General features: G+C 32.9%; 1 protein-coding gene across 1 annotated transcript in view; it reads left to right on the forward strand.

The window, feature by feature from the left end:
• Nucleotides 1–16,101, forward strand: part of CDH18 (cadherin 18) — a gene marked incomplete at both ends in the record, with an annotated part of 329,242 nt that overhangs the window by 199,849 nt on the left and 113,292 nt on the right. Inside the window, one exon of the mRNA XM_082621654.1 lies at nucleotides 1,869–2,036. Coding sequence (XP_082477780.1) covers nucleotides 1,869–2,036 — 168 coding nt within the window. The remainder of the gene's footprint in view (nucleotides 1–1,868; nucleotides 2,037–16,101) is intronic.

Genomic DNA, 16,101 nt, shown 5'->3' on the forward strand with positions numbered 1-16,101 from the left:
TGCTAATTCGTCTTCTCTGATCCTCTGAAATGAATTACATTCAAATTGCATAAAACTATCTATCATTCACTTTTTTAATGACAGATTTTATTTTCACATATGTATATTCTTCAAATATCACTGTAATGATTTCATTGTAAAACATCCTGGGCAGTAATCTCATACTTCTACACATCAGAGACAAGTCCCATTTCTAGTGTATTCTTTTTAGAATGGCATTTTTTTTCAAATATCAGAGAGTATACATTTCTTTCATTAAATATTTTCATAAATTCTTAACTTGTTCCTTTCTGTATCTATTTAATTTTTTCTTATATAATTACCATATGTGATAAAACATTCTATTTAGTAAGGATGCTTGAGGCTTTTTCATATGCATGAATTAGATGAATCATTTATCATATTATTATAATTTCTTTTGATAAGAATAATTTTCATTCTTATTTAGCTTCAGGAAAGTTCTCCTAAATTCCCTCAATTATATGTTCACAAGTTTTGAAAGTAGGGGGATCTCTTTTCCTGGGGCCTGTGGCTCTCCTCTCAGAGCATCGCATGTGCAATCAATTCAGTGAAAAAAAAAAAAAAAAAGGAAGCGGTTAAGTGTTCTACATTCAAAACAACTGATTGACTAATCCTTTCCAACTTTAAAAGACTATCTTTTCCACTTGGATATACAAACCCATTTTCTCCTATTATATCAGTATATTGTCTGCAAAAGTATTTGTCAAGCTCTATAGTTGGCAGTCATTATAAATGGCACTGTCCCGTGAATTAACTAATCAAGTGTGAGTTTAATTGAAGCCATTGGTGTCTTTCTCAAAAGTGACCTGATCTAACTCTTTTGAATAAAAGTAAAAAGATGGTTGTTAAATGGTAACCTATGTTTGGAGTAGCAAATATATTTATATTGTACATTTATATGAATATAAAATATAAATATAAACACATGTATGCTTATATATTTATATGCTTGTGTTTAATATGGCTCATGTATATGAGGACAATTTTTTTTTATTTTAAGACATATTTGATAGTCCTTGCATAAACTTGACCTGCTAGAAAATGTGTTCCAGTTTCTAAATGTAAGGCTTTGTTGACAAATCTATCTAATTTATGTGTGTGTGTGTGTTTACCTACACATAACTACATATGGATATATAACATTTTGTATCTCTTTATTGAATCCAGTATTAATTAATGAGAAAGTGCATTAAATGTCTTTTTTGGTACTACAAGAAAAAGAATGTGGCTTCTACATGCAAGTCTTGGAACCAATCTCATCACTTTATTTTGCTTGTGTACTTAGATCTAGTTCTTATTATAGTTGTTATTTCCTGACAAAAAGTCAGTTTCTTAGTCTTGATAAATGTTAAAATCCCTCCTGCCTATAATCTTTGTTCAAGTGTCTACACTCTGCCAATGTTTTTCATCATCAAATTTTGACAACCCTCTCAGAAAACTAAGTAAATTGTTCTGTAGGGAGGAAAATTAACCACTCAAAACATCTCAGCTGACACTTGCGAGGAGAATGAGTTGTGAAATATTCAGGCCACCAGCAGAAGGAAAGATCAGGGACTGCAGGGCTGTCCTCTAGAGGCCAGTGACCCCAAAGACCACCAAGAGATGGGTATCTTCATTTACCTCTAATAGATTGGTTTGGGATGCATGGTTATAAATAAATATTTCGATGAGACAGTTTTAATAACATTGTCAAGGTACTGTTTGTCTCAGAAGCCTGGTTTTCTCTCAAAAGCATTTCAGTTAAAACTACTTTTCTTAAAAGAAAAAAATAAAAAAGAGAGAGATACCTATGTTGCTTCTCATTTAATGTATAATCCATACTGTTTTGTTTAAAATATGTATTACAGGAGTTATTAGAACTGCCTTACATAATATGGACAGAGAAGCCAGAGAACATTACTCAGTGGTCATTCAAGCCAAAGACATGGCTGGGCAAGTTGGAGGGCTGTCGGGATCCACTACGGTCAACATCACCCTGACAGATGTCAATGACAACCCCCCACGGTTTCCTCAAAGTACGTACCTGTTTCTTCTGGTTTGCACTTATCACTATTCATTTATGTAAAACAGATTGAAATACAGTTGACTCTTGAACAACACAGATTTGAGCTGCAAGGGTCCACTTTTACATGGATTTTTCTCAGTAGTAAGTACCACAGGACTACATGATCAGATCTGTGGTTGGTTGTAACTGCAGATACTGAGGAACCTGGATACAAAGGGCCGACTATAAGTTATATGCATTTTTGGACAGCATAGAGGTTGGACGCTCCTAAACTCCATGTTGTTCAAGGGTCAACTATACTTGAACATATAATATCATGTTACTATTATCTTAAATGGGAATATTTTGTTTTTCATGGTCTTCCTTTTATACACAAGACTAAAGAAATCACTCCATCTGTGGTCTCCTGAACCTGGCAGATAATTGTCACTGTGTTAGATAGCCATTTCAGTTGGCATCACAGTTAAATACTAAAAATAAGATAGTGGTACTAAGGAATGATATCCTGCATTTGCTGAAGTAGTTATGTATTACTAAGGAATTCATGGAGATATTCATAATACATTTTGATAAGGGCATTCTACTCTTGCAAAATAGTCAAAAATGCATGTTTTGTGACTGAAATTTAAAAAAAAAATCCTGCAAGTTAGGAATGAACACTTTTCACATACACACACACACAAACATGCCATCCAACCACAGGGTACGGCTAATATAATAAAGTCTGATCTCAAAGTAGAATATGAACTTTGTGAATACAGAGCACAAACTCTCAGGCAATTCAAGGGGAGAGAGTGTTAGTTCTGTGAGCTCAGAATGAAATTGTGTTTATGACACCCTCAGAAAGGGAAAGAAACATATTTGAGTATTTCTAATGTGGCAGAAACTGTGGATGGCATTTTATAGAATAACCATTAATTATCATAACAGTCCTGTAGGGGAGCTGTCCTACTTACACATGCTGTTTAAAAACTGTAACGAAGTAGACAGCATGGGATGTCAATAAAGACTCTCCACAAGTCAGTATGAAAGGCCATCCCCAGGCTTATCTCTCAGCATCATTCTCAGTACACTCCATACACGATGGAATACTGCCTGTTCCAAAAACATAACAGTTTGTGCATCCTTAAATCAGCCCAGAATTTTCCACACTCACGTGCCTTTGTTTAAAAGCCCACTTACTGGGTTTCCCTGGTGGCGCAGTGGTTGAAAGACCACCTGCTGATGCAGGGGACGCGGGTTTGTGCCCCAGTCTGGGAAGATCCCACATGCGGCGGAGCGGCTGGGACCGTGAGCCATGGCCGCTGAGCCTGCGCGTCCGGAGCCTGTGCTCCGCAATGGGAGAGGCCACAACAGTGAGAGTCCCGTGTACCGCAAGAAAATAAATAAATAATAAATTAAAAAATAAAATAAATAAAAGCCCACTTACAAGTTTCTCTGACCTCTGTTGCAGAATTAGCAGAGTTAATTAACCCTCATTTCCTGTTATATAGCACTTTCCCATGAACGTTTATGCTGTGTTTATTTCCATAGGTGCATATCTCCCCTACTGTGAGTCCCTCTAAGTAATAATGATGCTTGACTTGTCTTTGTACCCTTAAATATTCAGATCGTTGCCGAACCCTTGATAAATGATTACTAAATGAATGAGTAAATTAGTCAAATTTAAATACTCTGTCAAACTACTTTTGTTAAAAGACAATTTAAGAAAAAAAAATGTCATGAAGAACCTAGTGGTAAGACAGGAATAAAGACACAGATCTACTAGAGAATGGACTTGAGGATATGGGGAGGGGGAAGGGTAAGCTGTGACAAAGCGAAAGAGCGGCATGGACATATATACACTACCAAACGTAAGGTAGATAGATAGTGGGAAGCAGCCGCAGAGCACAGGGAGATCAGCTCGGTGCTTTGGGACAGCCTGGAGGGGTGGGATAGGGAGGGTGGGAGGGAGACGCAAAAGGGAGGGGATATGGGAACATATGTATATGTATAACTGATTAAATTTGTTATAAAGCAGAAAAAAAAAAAAGACCAGTGTTAAAGAAATGCAGGACTAATTCATAGTTAGGTAAAGCCACTTTAAAATATCGATTCTAAGGATAAGATTATGTGACCTGGTTCTTTTATGTGGCTTTTGCTCCATGAAGAAAATATGTTTGAAAGAAAATTATAAATCATAGATAGGTCCACATTATTAAGCCATGAAGTATAATTAAATTTCAAGTCATTTTACAAAATTATAGTGATTTTTTTTTCTTTTTTTTTCCGTACGCGGGCCTCTCACTGTTGTGGTCTCTCCCGTTGTGGAGCACAGGCTCCAGACACGCAGGCTCAGTGGCCATGGCTCACGGGCCCAGACTCTCCACGGCATGTGGGATCTTCCCGGACCCGGGCACGAACCCACGTCCCCTGCATCGGCAGGCGGACTCTCAACCACTGCGCCACCAGGGAAGCCCTACAGTGTACTTTTGTATTCATTTTATCCCTTATTCCACACAATATACATATACACATATTTCATTATGAGAAAAGTGCTGTTGAACTCAGGTGAATATAAACTTTATTATAATTTACAACACCAACCTTATTTTCAACCTACCTTATTTTCAAATAAATTCTACCACCACTATTTTAAAGATATATATTAATATCATAACCCTTATTGTAATAGAGTGAAAAACTCAAATTCTACACAGTAGAGGCTCAATAAATGCTTGATCTTGGTACAAATAACATCTTCCATTCTTTCTCTCCCTCCTTCTCTCCATAAACTGATTTTTAAATTGACAAGTCCATTAAAACTGATTTTAGAAATCAACAGAAAATTGTAATGGTGATGAATACAGAAAAGTGTATTCCTAATTTATTTTGATTGATGATAGTTGCTGAAGCATCAGTTCATAGGAAAAACAATTGTTTTACCTGACAAGGACACAGAATAAACGTACATTCATTGAATTAACTCATTATATCCAATGGGATCTACATGTCTTCCATCTGTAGCAGTCTGTACATAATGACTGACAACTGTCAATCCTGCCACATGTTGAGATGCTCTTAGTGTTTTGAAGCAGAGGCAGTACACACCCGGAACCTCACACTCTGATCTGTTTAAAAGATATTTTATTGTGCACGCATATTGCACTAAACACATTGCTGCTTTCAGAATGATTTGGTGTCACCATGACAAGAATAGCTTGCAGTAAAGTATTCTTTAATTTTGCCACAAGCATTATAATTCACCAAGTGGCTAGATATATAGTGGGAAACTTTGCAAACTGCATGGAGGAAAAAAATGTGATGTGCTATGAGGACTTGCATTCATGAAGCACCATGAAATGCACCAGGAAATCTATAAACAGTTCAAATTCTATAAAGATCAGTCATCAAACAGACCCAGTAGTCTGTTTCTCTTAAGATGTTTTTGTTTTGTTTTGTTTACAGTTCTCCTTCTGACTTTTTTTTTTTTCTCTTCACTTGAGAGAGCCATGTTTTACCATAACTGACTGACTCAGGTTTAAACATCTGGCATGCAAAGCTTTGTAAAATATTCCCTCATAGCATTTTTTACAATGTCTTTCTCTTCCTATCAATTTGCTATGGCCTGTGAAAATCAGCTTGTTACATCTTGTATCATAACTTAAAGTTATCAGTGTACCTTAATTTAAGGTAAATGGGTTTTGAGTAAGCATTTGAGAGTTACATGTGAACTAGACTAATAATTTGCCCTACAAAGACTCTCTACACTAGGCAGATGCAAACTCAGTGGCCTGGAATACAAGGCAAACGAAAGTCCAGGTGGAAGCGGGCTGCCTGTCAGTGTCAGGGAGGCTATGGGGGAGAACAGACATTGGATGGTACATGTCCAACTACACATGACAAATTAGAAAAGGGAAGTACTTGTCAGACTCACAGTGAAAGAGAACAAATCAGCCCATCTGTGGCTTGAATCCTTACTCAAAGGACACAAGTGATGCCCGGTTCTTCTTCAGAGACAATATCTCAAGGTGTAAGTTCCTCAATATTAGTACTTTTATTGAAAGGAATCTATTCTAATTCTGAAGATTCTTGCTATTTCCTTCTCTGGTTTTAACTATGCTATGGTTATTCCATAATTGATTCTCAGACAGATAAAAAGTCACTGAGGTCTATTATTCTGTGTAAAGAAAATGTGCATAAATATCAGTAAATTTCATGAAAGCTCATAAAGCAAACCTTCTATAGCCTAAATGAAGGAAGTTGTATTTGAGAATTGTCCTCATAGAGTAAATAACCAATCTGGGGAAACAAGAAGAACACATGTCAAATAATCATTAATTAAAGAGCAGAAATTTGATCGTTTAACAAAAATTCCCCTAAGAACTTGAAATAATTGCAAAATTAAGTCATCCAACAACTTTAGCCTGTTTGTGACTCGAGTTGATATAGTGCAATGTTAATATTGGGAGGCTCAAGTCCTAAAAGTTCAGTAGATGTCAGTATTTCCCATAAACCTAAGAATGAGAAAACTAACTGATGTGGGTAAATTTAATGTTAGTAAAAGAGGTAATATCACTGATGGAAATATTGACATTGATGTCATTTTTTTGATGGTAAAATATTTTAGATGAAGGCCTGTTGTTTTAAAGTTATTATTTGCATTTTCATGAGAACAAATCTAAATGGCATATAATATATTCAGCATTAATATTTGATTTGAAACAAATTAAAAGAAACAAGCAAGCAAGCTTCTCCTTTGATCCATCAAAATGTGAAGTACATATTTCAATTACCACCAAGTTGGAGTTTTTCTAGCATACTTTAAAAAAAATACCTAGTTTATTTTACCATGGTTACAGGCATATATTTTGAAACTTCTTGAGTTTTTTTTAAGTGTCAACATGTACTTGATTTAAAAGAAGGTAAATTCCACAGCTTCATGGTTAGTTTTCTACATATATAAATTAGTTCAAGTTTATTCATTATGTCACTGCAATTTTCTATATTCAAACAGAAGTTTTTTTTTTTTTTTTGTCAGCTCTTGAGAGATGTATGTTATTATATCCCATTATGATACTGGATTTTTCTATTTTTTCTTCTATTTTTTATTAGTATTTTTTGGTTTTGTTTTATTTTGGTTAGATATAGTTTGAAATCATGTTACCAGATGCACACAGATTTAAGGTATGATATCTTCTTCTTTGAAAGTATGTCATTGTGAAACATCTCTCTTTAATAATGGTTCATAAATTAAAGTCCAATTTATCTGACATTAATATAACTATTCCAGATATTTTGTTTTCCTTTTTTTTAGTTAACAGCTGTATGGTATAATATTTTTCATCATTTTACTTTTTTACTATATTGTTCTTATTTTTTTTAAGTTTCATTTAAGACACTAAGTTTTTGTTGATTTGTTTTAATCTGGTTTCACATTTCTGTTGTTTATTTTTATTTACTATACTTATAATTAATTACTGGTACATTTCTATTTAAGTCTACCATCTTGCTACTTTTTTCTTTTATTTCTTTTCTCTCTTTCCTTACTTTCTATGAATTATTCTTGTATTTAATTTTGTTCATTTTATCCTCCATCAATATTTTTTATTTTACTTTCTTCTATTTTTCTTTAATGTTTGCTCTAGATATTTCAATTTATTTCATTCCACCTTAAAATATAATTTATCACTTGAAAAATGGAATAACTTTAAACTTTAAAAATCTTTTATTTTTGCTATTTTTGTCATCTTATAAATTAAGCCTTATGTGAAATTGTAATTTTGTTTTGTTTTGTGTTGTTAAAGAATCATGTTTTAAGTCAATTATAATTTATCCTTCCTGGTGCTATTTATTTTCTTTATTTTCCGTTTTTCCTTCTATAGTCATTAATCATTTTAAAAGGAAATTCTAAATTTTCTTTAAAAATCCCTTTCTCTTCCTTTAGTGCTAGTCTACTATCAATGATTTTTTTCCTTTTTAGTTTTTGTCATAAACATTCTTTTTCCTACCATTTTAAAAGGGTAATTTCCAATGGAAATGGAATTCTAGCTCGAAGGATATTTTTCTCTATTTCAAAAATTAATGATGTAATGTCTGCTGACCACCATCTTGTCTGTTAAAAAAAAATCCATCTCAGTCTTATTATCATTTTACTATAGTTTATTCTACTTTAATGGATCTTTCTTATTTTAAGATATTCTGTGCTTAACTTTCCAGAAGTTTAACTATGTTGTACCTAGGAGGTATTTACTTTTTTAAGAATCTGCTTTTCAATTATAAGGCATTTTAAAGCTATCTTTTATTGAGTTCCAAGGAATTTTGGTCAGCATTTACTCAAATATTTCTTCTATATTATTTCCTCACTTCTTAACTACTGGTTCTGCAAAAGGATACATGTATGCTCTTTTAAATATCCATCATCAGTCTACTTTTCTATATATATATATATTTTTGTTGTTGTTGTTGTTGTTTTGTATAGATATGTGTGTTTATGGACATGGGCATATATTTCTTAGAAATAATTTGATTGTTACTAGTTAATCTTTACAAATCAATTTCTAATTCTTCATAGAATGCTGAAAAAAGTAGGAATGATTTTCATTTGGGATTTATAAGTTTACAGTTTTTTCAGTTTTTTATGAGTCATGCTTATGATTAAAAGTGAGAGAGTGTTAAAAAGTGGCCCATTGTATCATTACTTTGAAGAAAATAAATTTGTACAGGAGAATCAGCTTTGCAATGCTGCATGTTGACACATGATAACACAGAATGTTGGTTAAGCATATTCCCAATTACAGTGAATATTCTGATATAGGACAATTGTCCTTTTAATGTGTGGCATTTGAATGACTGTAGAATTAGTCTTTTATTCATGTATTAAAAATATTGCAGGCAGAGCTTAACGTAATGCTTAATGATTAGTATTCAATACAAGTGTCTTAGATTCAGGGACATCCCAGATTCTTTGTGTGTCTTTTTTTTTTTTTAATTTGAATGTAGCATTTCCAATGTATACTCTATCTGCATAAAACAATTTAATGTAGAGATTTTGAAACTCTCTGGTTAACCTTATGATGTCAGACATCCTGTATAAATCATAGTACAGTATCTTAACCACTTATGTGTCAATCAACTTCTCCCAGAATCATCTATAAATAGATATGTATCTTGTGTAAAGGTAGTCACTTTCCCAAGTAAATATTTTTCATGTAATAAACATATTAACTAGTCAGAATAAATGTAATGATAAGTTGATTACAGTTCTTATAGGCTAGGGCATGCGGTTAATCTTAGGAAATGACTTATTTGCTCACCTGGTAAAGCTACTGAAGCAAAGGTACAAGGTCTTTTAAAAATCAATTAGAATCAAGACTATCCTGGGAAAAAAAGTATATTAAAAGGGACAAGCTTCAATGAACCAAATTCTCTTTTATTATTCCCATGAAGTCTTCCTTTCTTAAAGGTACTTCAGTTAATCATTAACATTTTGTGATGGTGTCTAAGAAATTATTTGAAAAGGATCACATATGGCATATGAAATTATGGAATATTCAGAAAAAATTATGAAATAATATCTGTATCTCTGTCACATAAAATTATGTACTCTTAACACCAAAATAGGTAACATTAGCACTATTTAGAGGTATATTTAAAACTTGCTAATGAGGTAGAATATCACTTAGAAATTATTCACATATATTCAAACTAAGAAAAAAAAAGACACTACTAATGTACTATAAACCATTTGATACCTAAAATTCAAAAATACACATTACACCACCTCATGGCTCAACAAGTCTAAGCTTCACATCCAGCCATTTAAATCATAAATGTTCCAGTATATTTAACTTTCCCAGATAAGGAGAAATTCTATCTTAAAATAATTTAAAGCATCAAAAATGCTATAGACTCTGTAGTAGACATTTGGTGTAACAGACGTTTCATTCATAGAAAAAATTCTGTCTACACACTTTCTAATTTTTTTCCATGGAAAATATAGTTGCCAAGAGTGAACCAACCTTCATGATATTTACAAAAAAAGGAAATGTAAGTGTATACATAATCAACATTTTGACAACAATTAGGTAGCTAATATTAAAAAGGAGCTTCAATTTAGAGGAATGAAGAAAAACAAGTTGAAGACTTGTTTGATATGACAAGTCTAGTCTCTATAAGCTGGCACCAGCTATAGAACTCAGAGGCTCCTTCTTTCCAATATGGCCACCTCTTCAGCTAGGGAGCTTCCCCTCTTACATATTTGCCTAGGTGCTGTAGTGCTCTCTGTCTCCTGACTTTGAAAATATAGAGAACATTATAGGAGTGGGAGTTCCTTTCTATGGGAGCTCTGTTGTAGAGTTCTGTGAAGCCTAAATGTCATACTCTGGACAAATAAGAGTTTAGGGAATTATGTGCATTCTGCTACTGATGTAATTATGTTTTCCCTCAATAAATTTTAATTTATATTTTCATGTGGGTGTAGTAGTGTGAGTGAATCTGCACTTCAAGTGGGAAATTTGCAAGCTGATGTTGTGAGAGCCCAGAGAGAGTATAAGGCAGGATGTATGCATTGCAAGCTAGCATCTTAGCTTGTTAGCCCTGGAGAAAGGAGGAAGTATATAATTACAGGAACTTATTAGAGATGATACTAGAGTTAAGTGTCTGGCATGAAACCAGGGCTTGCTCTGAAATGAAAAACGGAAAAACTGTACTTATCAATCAACAGAAGATGCAACATAGACACTGACATTGGGGGAAATAGATTAGACACAGCTGAATACAGAATAAGTAAACTGGAAGATATGTTTGAAGAAAATTAACCAGAATGCATCTGAGAAGCTGAAGATTAGAGAGAGAGTGAGAACGAGAGAGAGAGAGAGAGAGAGAAATATGCACCAAAGAAAATAAGCTTCAATGTACAATCATAGGACTTTCATATGAAGATAACAAAGAAAATGGTGAGGCAGTGTTCAAAACACAAAAACAAAAAAGTAAACTAAGAGTTTTCAAGAATAAATACTGACATGAAACCTTAGATAAACAATTATTAGAAGATCCAAACAGAGTGGAAAAATACTATCACCTAGATGTGTTATGGTGAACTTTAGAATTCCAAAACCAAAGAGAAAACCATTTAACTCACTATGAACTTATCATCAACAAAAGCAGAGTACAGATGACAATAGAGACTTGTCTTCAAAATTGATGAGAAGGGGGAAAAACTGTTACTCTAGTAATCTTTAACACGCTAAATTGCATTAAAAGTGAAGATGATATAAAGATACATTAAAACAAAAGGAATGAATTCATTGTTCAGAGAACCTCATTGGAAAACTACTTAAAATGTTTGTCTCAGAGGCTGCAATCTTTATACAACATTCATTCTCATTTGTCTTCCTCAGAGAATTCTGTTTGGAATAGTATTTTACTGACTTCTCATCCTCAAATACTTGGTGTCTCTCTTACCTTCCCTGGCAAATTTAATTATTCTCTCCCTGTCTCTGTCATGCTTTCCAGTGATTAGAATATATTTTCCCATTGAATTTAGGATTCACCAGTTAATTTGACCAAGACACCAACAACAATAAATTATGTGGATTTGTGTTTGAAGAAGAACAAAGTATGAAGTAATGCTTATAGGATGCTAGAAGGTGACTGTGTTTTGCTTTGATAAATATATTCCTAGGGTAAGTTGGAAGGCAGAAAATGTACCTAATGAAGCTATGGCTTTAGGAGAAGAGATATTAAGAGAGAATGTCTATAATATGAGTTGATTTTTATTAGCTGTATTTGATAAGATACTACAAGAAAGAGGTCAGCTCAGAAAAAAAAAATCGTGTATTTTCTAATAGGCATGAAAGAGAAGAGGAAGAAATTAGAAATTTCATGACTTTTAGGGCTAAAAATGCAAATGTAAAGGGTTCAACAAATAAATTAGCCTTAGAGCCTTAGGGACAGAAACACATAATGATTGCAGACAATAATTTCTGAATTGCTATGAGCCACTGACATATTTTCCCTTTTAAACAGGGTGTTTATTTCAACAATTTTGTCCTTATTCATCCCCAGTTATATATTGAATTTTTGGTGGGCAAATAATGTGTCCTAATTCAGTGGTCTCTGGAACAAGAAAAGCCACATTGTATATGATTATATCAAAAAGTCTTGAAATCAAGACTGGTGCCATGTTTTAAAGAGATTTGGGGGTGTCAGGGAGCAGGTAAGTGGATTTTACCTCTAAGGGGCACATAGTTATTTGAGTCTAGAGAGTGGACAGTGAATGGATTGTATTATTTGTTCACAATTATTTCTTTCCCTCCCTTATCATGCTTTCCTGTAGGTGGTATATATGTCCCTGCTACTTTAACTGTGCTTTGCCAATGACTTTGTTTTGTTAACAGAATATGAGAAGACATGTCATGAGCCACTTTAAATGCCTTTAAGTGGTTTCATTCTGTGTTCCTGATCTTGCCTTCCCAATGACTGCCTTTTCAGCTCATATTCTGAGATGAAAATTCACTTGGAATTGAGCCTAACCTAGTAGTTGTAGCTTAGTCATAGTTCTCATATAATGCAAGATAGAATTAAATATTTGTTTTTGTAAGCTACTGAGATATTTTGGTGATTAATCAACACAGAAACAGCTGATTAATAAACATGCTATATCTGTCATATTTAGCATTATCACAGCATAATATACTGTATAGTTTTGTCATATATCTTGCCCATTTTCTTTCTCATAAGAATGTAGACTCCATAAGGATGAGGATTTTTGTCTGTTTTGTTTATTGTATACTTAGTACCTGAAATTATGCTGGCACACATAAGTAACATTTACTGAATGAGTCAATAATCTAGACTGATCCAAAACTTCATGTTGAAGAGTGCATATTCATAAATAATCAAGAACTCTTAAGGGAAAATAATGGGGGAGAGGCTGATGAAACAGATATCAACATCCATTTGGTTTGGAAAATAGGTCTAGTGGACTTTGTGGAGCCCTTAGGAAGCAGTGTAATATATACTGCAGAACTTGGTATAGGTCCAAATTGGAGTTACAGATTAAAATACATTAGGAAATGAAAGGCACTGGCACCACAGGTCATCATTGTAAAAAGTAGATAAATTGACATCATAAATGTTTACCAAATTGATTAAAGTCATAGGCTATTTATGCTTTAAAATAAAATGAGATTATTTTATGGCACTAGAAGAGGGGAAGATTTAAAAAAAAAAAGGACATTAAACATAAAATGATCAATCAATATTACTACATAAACATTAAATTTCTTTAAGCAAAATATATACACAGGGAAAAGACAAATTAAAAAAACATAACAGTCATAATAATAATTACATATCATTAATGAGATTAGAAGCTTTTAAAAAACCTTTTGTATTACAATACCAGAAATGTTAGGAGCATTACTGCAATCAAATGGAAGATAATCTTACAGATATCCAGAGATCTGAGGATAAGCCAACTATAGGCAACACATTTTCTTTTTAGAAAACTAATTATCATTTTTAATATAATTGAAACAAAAATAGTTTCAGTATAATAGGTAAAGAAGTCTTGGAAGTTTCTGATATAGATACATTGTTGTCCAAATAGTTAAGAAAAAGAAAAAAAAAACAGGCACCCTGATGATGTGTAAAAGGAGATGTAGGAAATAAATTAGGAGTTCTAGAAAATTGAATATGCTTAATTAAGATCAGCCTTGAAAGCAGTAAAACTCGAAAGAACCAATAGTAATATAAAAACAGTGATATAAAAATGAGGGAAAAGAGAAAAATCTTTATACAATAAGCCCAATAGTATTTTATATGTAGGGGAAGACAGAGAGAAAAATTATGAACGCAAAAATATCCCTTCAAAAACAAAAACCACAAAAAAATAAACGTTTTGAAAGAAAACTTTCATGACTAGGAAAAAAGAGACTCAGAACTCAGATTAAAGCATCTCAACATATTTTAATATAAAAATACTACCAGAGCTAAACACATCCTGGTGATATTTGTTTATTATAAAGACAAAAATAATCTCAAAATGATGGATGCAAGAAAAAAGCTTTCCTAACAGCATTAAGTCAGCTGGGTTATTGTAGTTTTCTCCTCCACCAAAATATATCCCATCTCCTCACAATATATACTGGTTCAAATGTGGACACTGTAGTTGGTTTGGGGGGAGGTTTTTTTTTAATTAATTAATTAATTAATTAATTAATTAATTAATTTATGGCTGATTGGGTCTTCGTTGCTGCATACAGGCTTTCTCTAGTTGCAGTGAGCGGGGGCTACTCTTTGTTACAGTGTGCGGGCTTATTTCAGTGGCTTCTCTTGTTGCAGGCTCTAGGTGCACAGGCTTCAGTAGTTGTGGCACATGTGCTCAGTAGTTGTGGCTCACAGGCTTAGTTGCTCTGCAGCATTTGGGATCTTCCTCGACAAGGGATCAAATCTGTGTCCCCCGCATTGGCAGGCAGATTCTTAAACACTGCGCCACCAGGGAAGTCCTTGAGGGTGTTTTTGTATTACCATTTTACAAGTCATTACCTACTTCAACCATCAACCAAACAAAAAATTTGCTTTGCCATGAAGGATTTTTTTTCAGTGATTCTTTACTGCTACACAATTCTGCTAGAATACCCTTCCACAGTTGATGACTGTCATAACAATAACCAGGGCTGTTCTGTTGTAGCCTGTGTATATGACAACCAAATTATTTACTATGAGTGTACTGGGGCAGCATAATTATTAAATATGATTTTTTTTTACAAAAGCAAAGAGACGGGTTAAGAAATGTAATGACTGTTTTACTTACTAAATAATGTGAAACATAAATTTCTGTATCTTTAAAAACATGTTAAATGATTTGGGTTTTTATTTTTTTAATCCATAACCTATTCTATAAAAGATATTTTTTTAAATCAATTCCTTTGTTATATCAACTAGATCTATGATTATATCTATGCCATTATGAGATTTTAAAATAAATAAATATGTTCTAGCTATGAAATTTATATATTTCACATATATAGTTATATGCATGACAAGTTTTCTCTAGTAAACACTCAAGAAAATGAAACTGGGAAAAAAATAAAAATCTCTCCCCTTAATTTTAACATGGAGAATTAAGAATTAAGTCTCTTGTTTTAAATTTGTGTTTGTCCTTATGGACATAATTATAAAATTTATTTCTGGGAAACGAATACATGATCTCTCTCTCTCTCTCTCTCTCTCTCTCTCTCTCTCTCAAGCTTATACATAAATGGTGATACTGGTGATACATAAAATCTAATACATAAATGATGAAACACACACTCAAGTAATATGTTGTGTGTATATATACCATGTGTTTATGTGTGTGTGCTTATATGTGTCTGTGTGAAATAAAAATCTCAATGTGAAAAAAAAACTCAATGTGTGTTTTTTTTTTAAGTCCTCCTTTCTCCTTTTGAAAATTGGATAACACTTATACAATATATAACCTGTTTTTGAGCTCAGTCAGAGTACTCTAAGGATTTTTTGGCAACTATAGAAATGCTGATTAGACTGTACTCTAAAATTATCCAAGATAGTGTCTTTTTATTTTTCCCCAGAGAAATTACTGATTAAAAATAACATGGAAAGGCACAAGATCATTTACCATGTATACTGTTTCTATGAGTTATGACCTTTGTTAATCTTATTTAGATAAGAGTACATTGTTTTCTAAATAATAAACTGACTCTTCCTATGTGATTGAATTATATCATGAATAGCAAGGCAGAACTTTAGACTATTAGTCAAAGATTTCTAAATACATTTTGAACCATATATTTTAAAGTTTCTCCCAAGTGTTTTTTACTCCTATAGGGAATGCCAGGTTTCATAAAATAACAGGTAAACAAAAGTTTGTGTATTATAATTATTATTCAAAGGTGATAATACCTAGTTATTTATGGACTATTGAATCTCAGTTGTCAGAATTCTTAAAGGTGATTCTACATGTTATATGTCTTCAGGATTGATAGTTGCATGTTTTTTTGTTTTTTGTTTTGTTAGAATTAGTGTTTAGAGTAAGTTTTGTCTGATATCTTTTGTTATTTTAGGATAAT

The sequence above is a fragment of the Mesoplodon mirus genome, assembly GCF_964341445.2.
Source record: "Mesoplodon mirus genome assembly, chromosome: 5".
In the NCBI taxonomy this organism is placed as follows: domain Eukaryota; kingdom Metazoa; phylum Chordata; class Mammalia; order Artiodactyla; family Ziphiidae; genus Mesoplodon; species Mesoplodon mirus.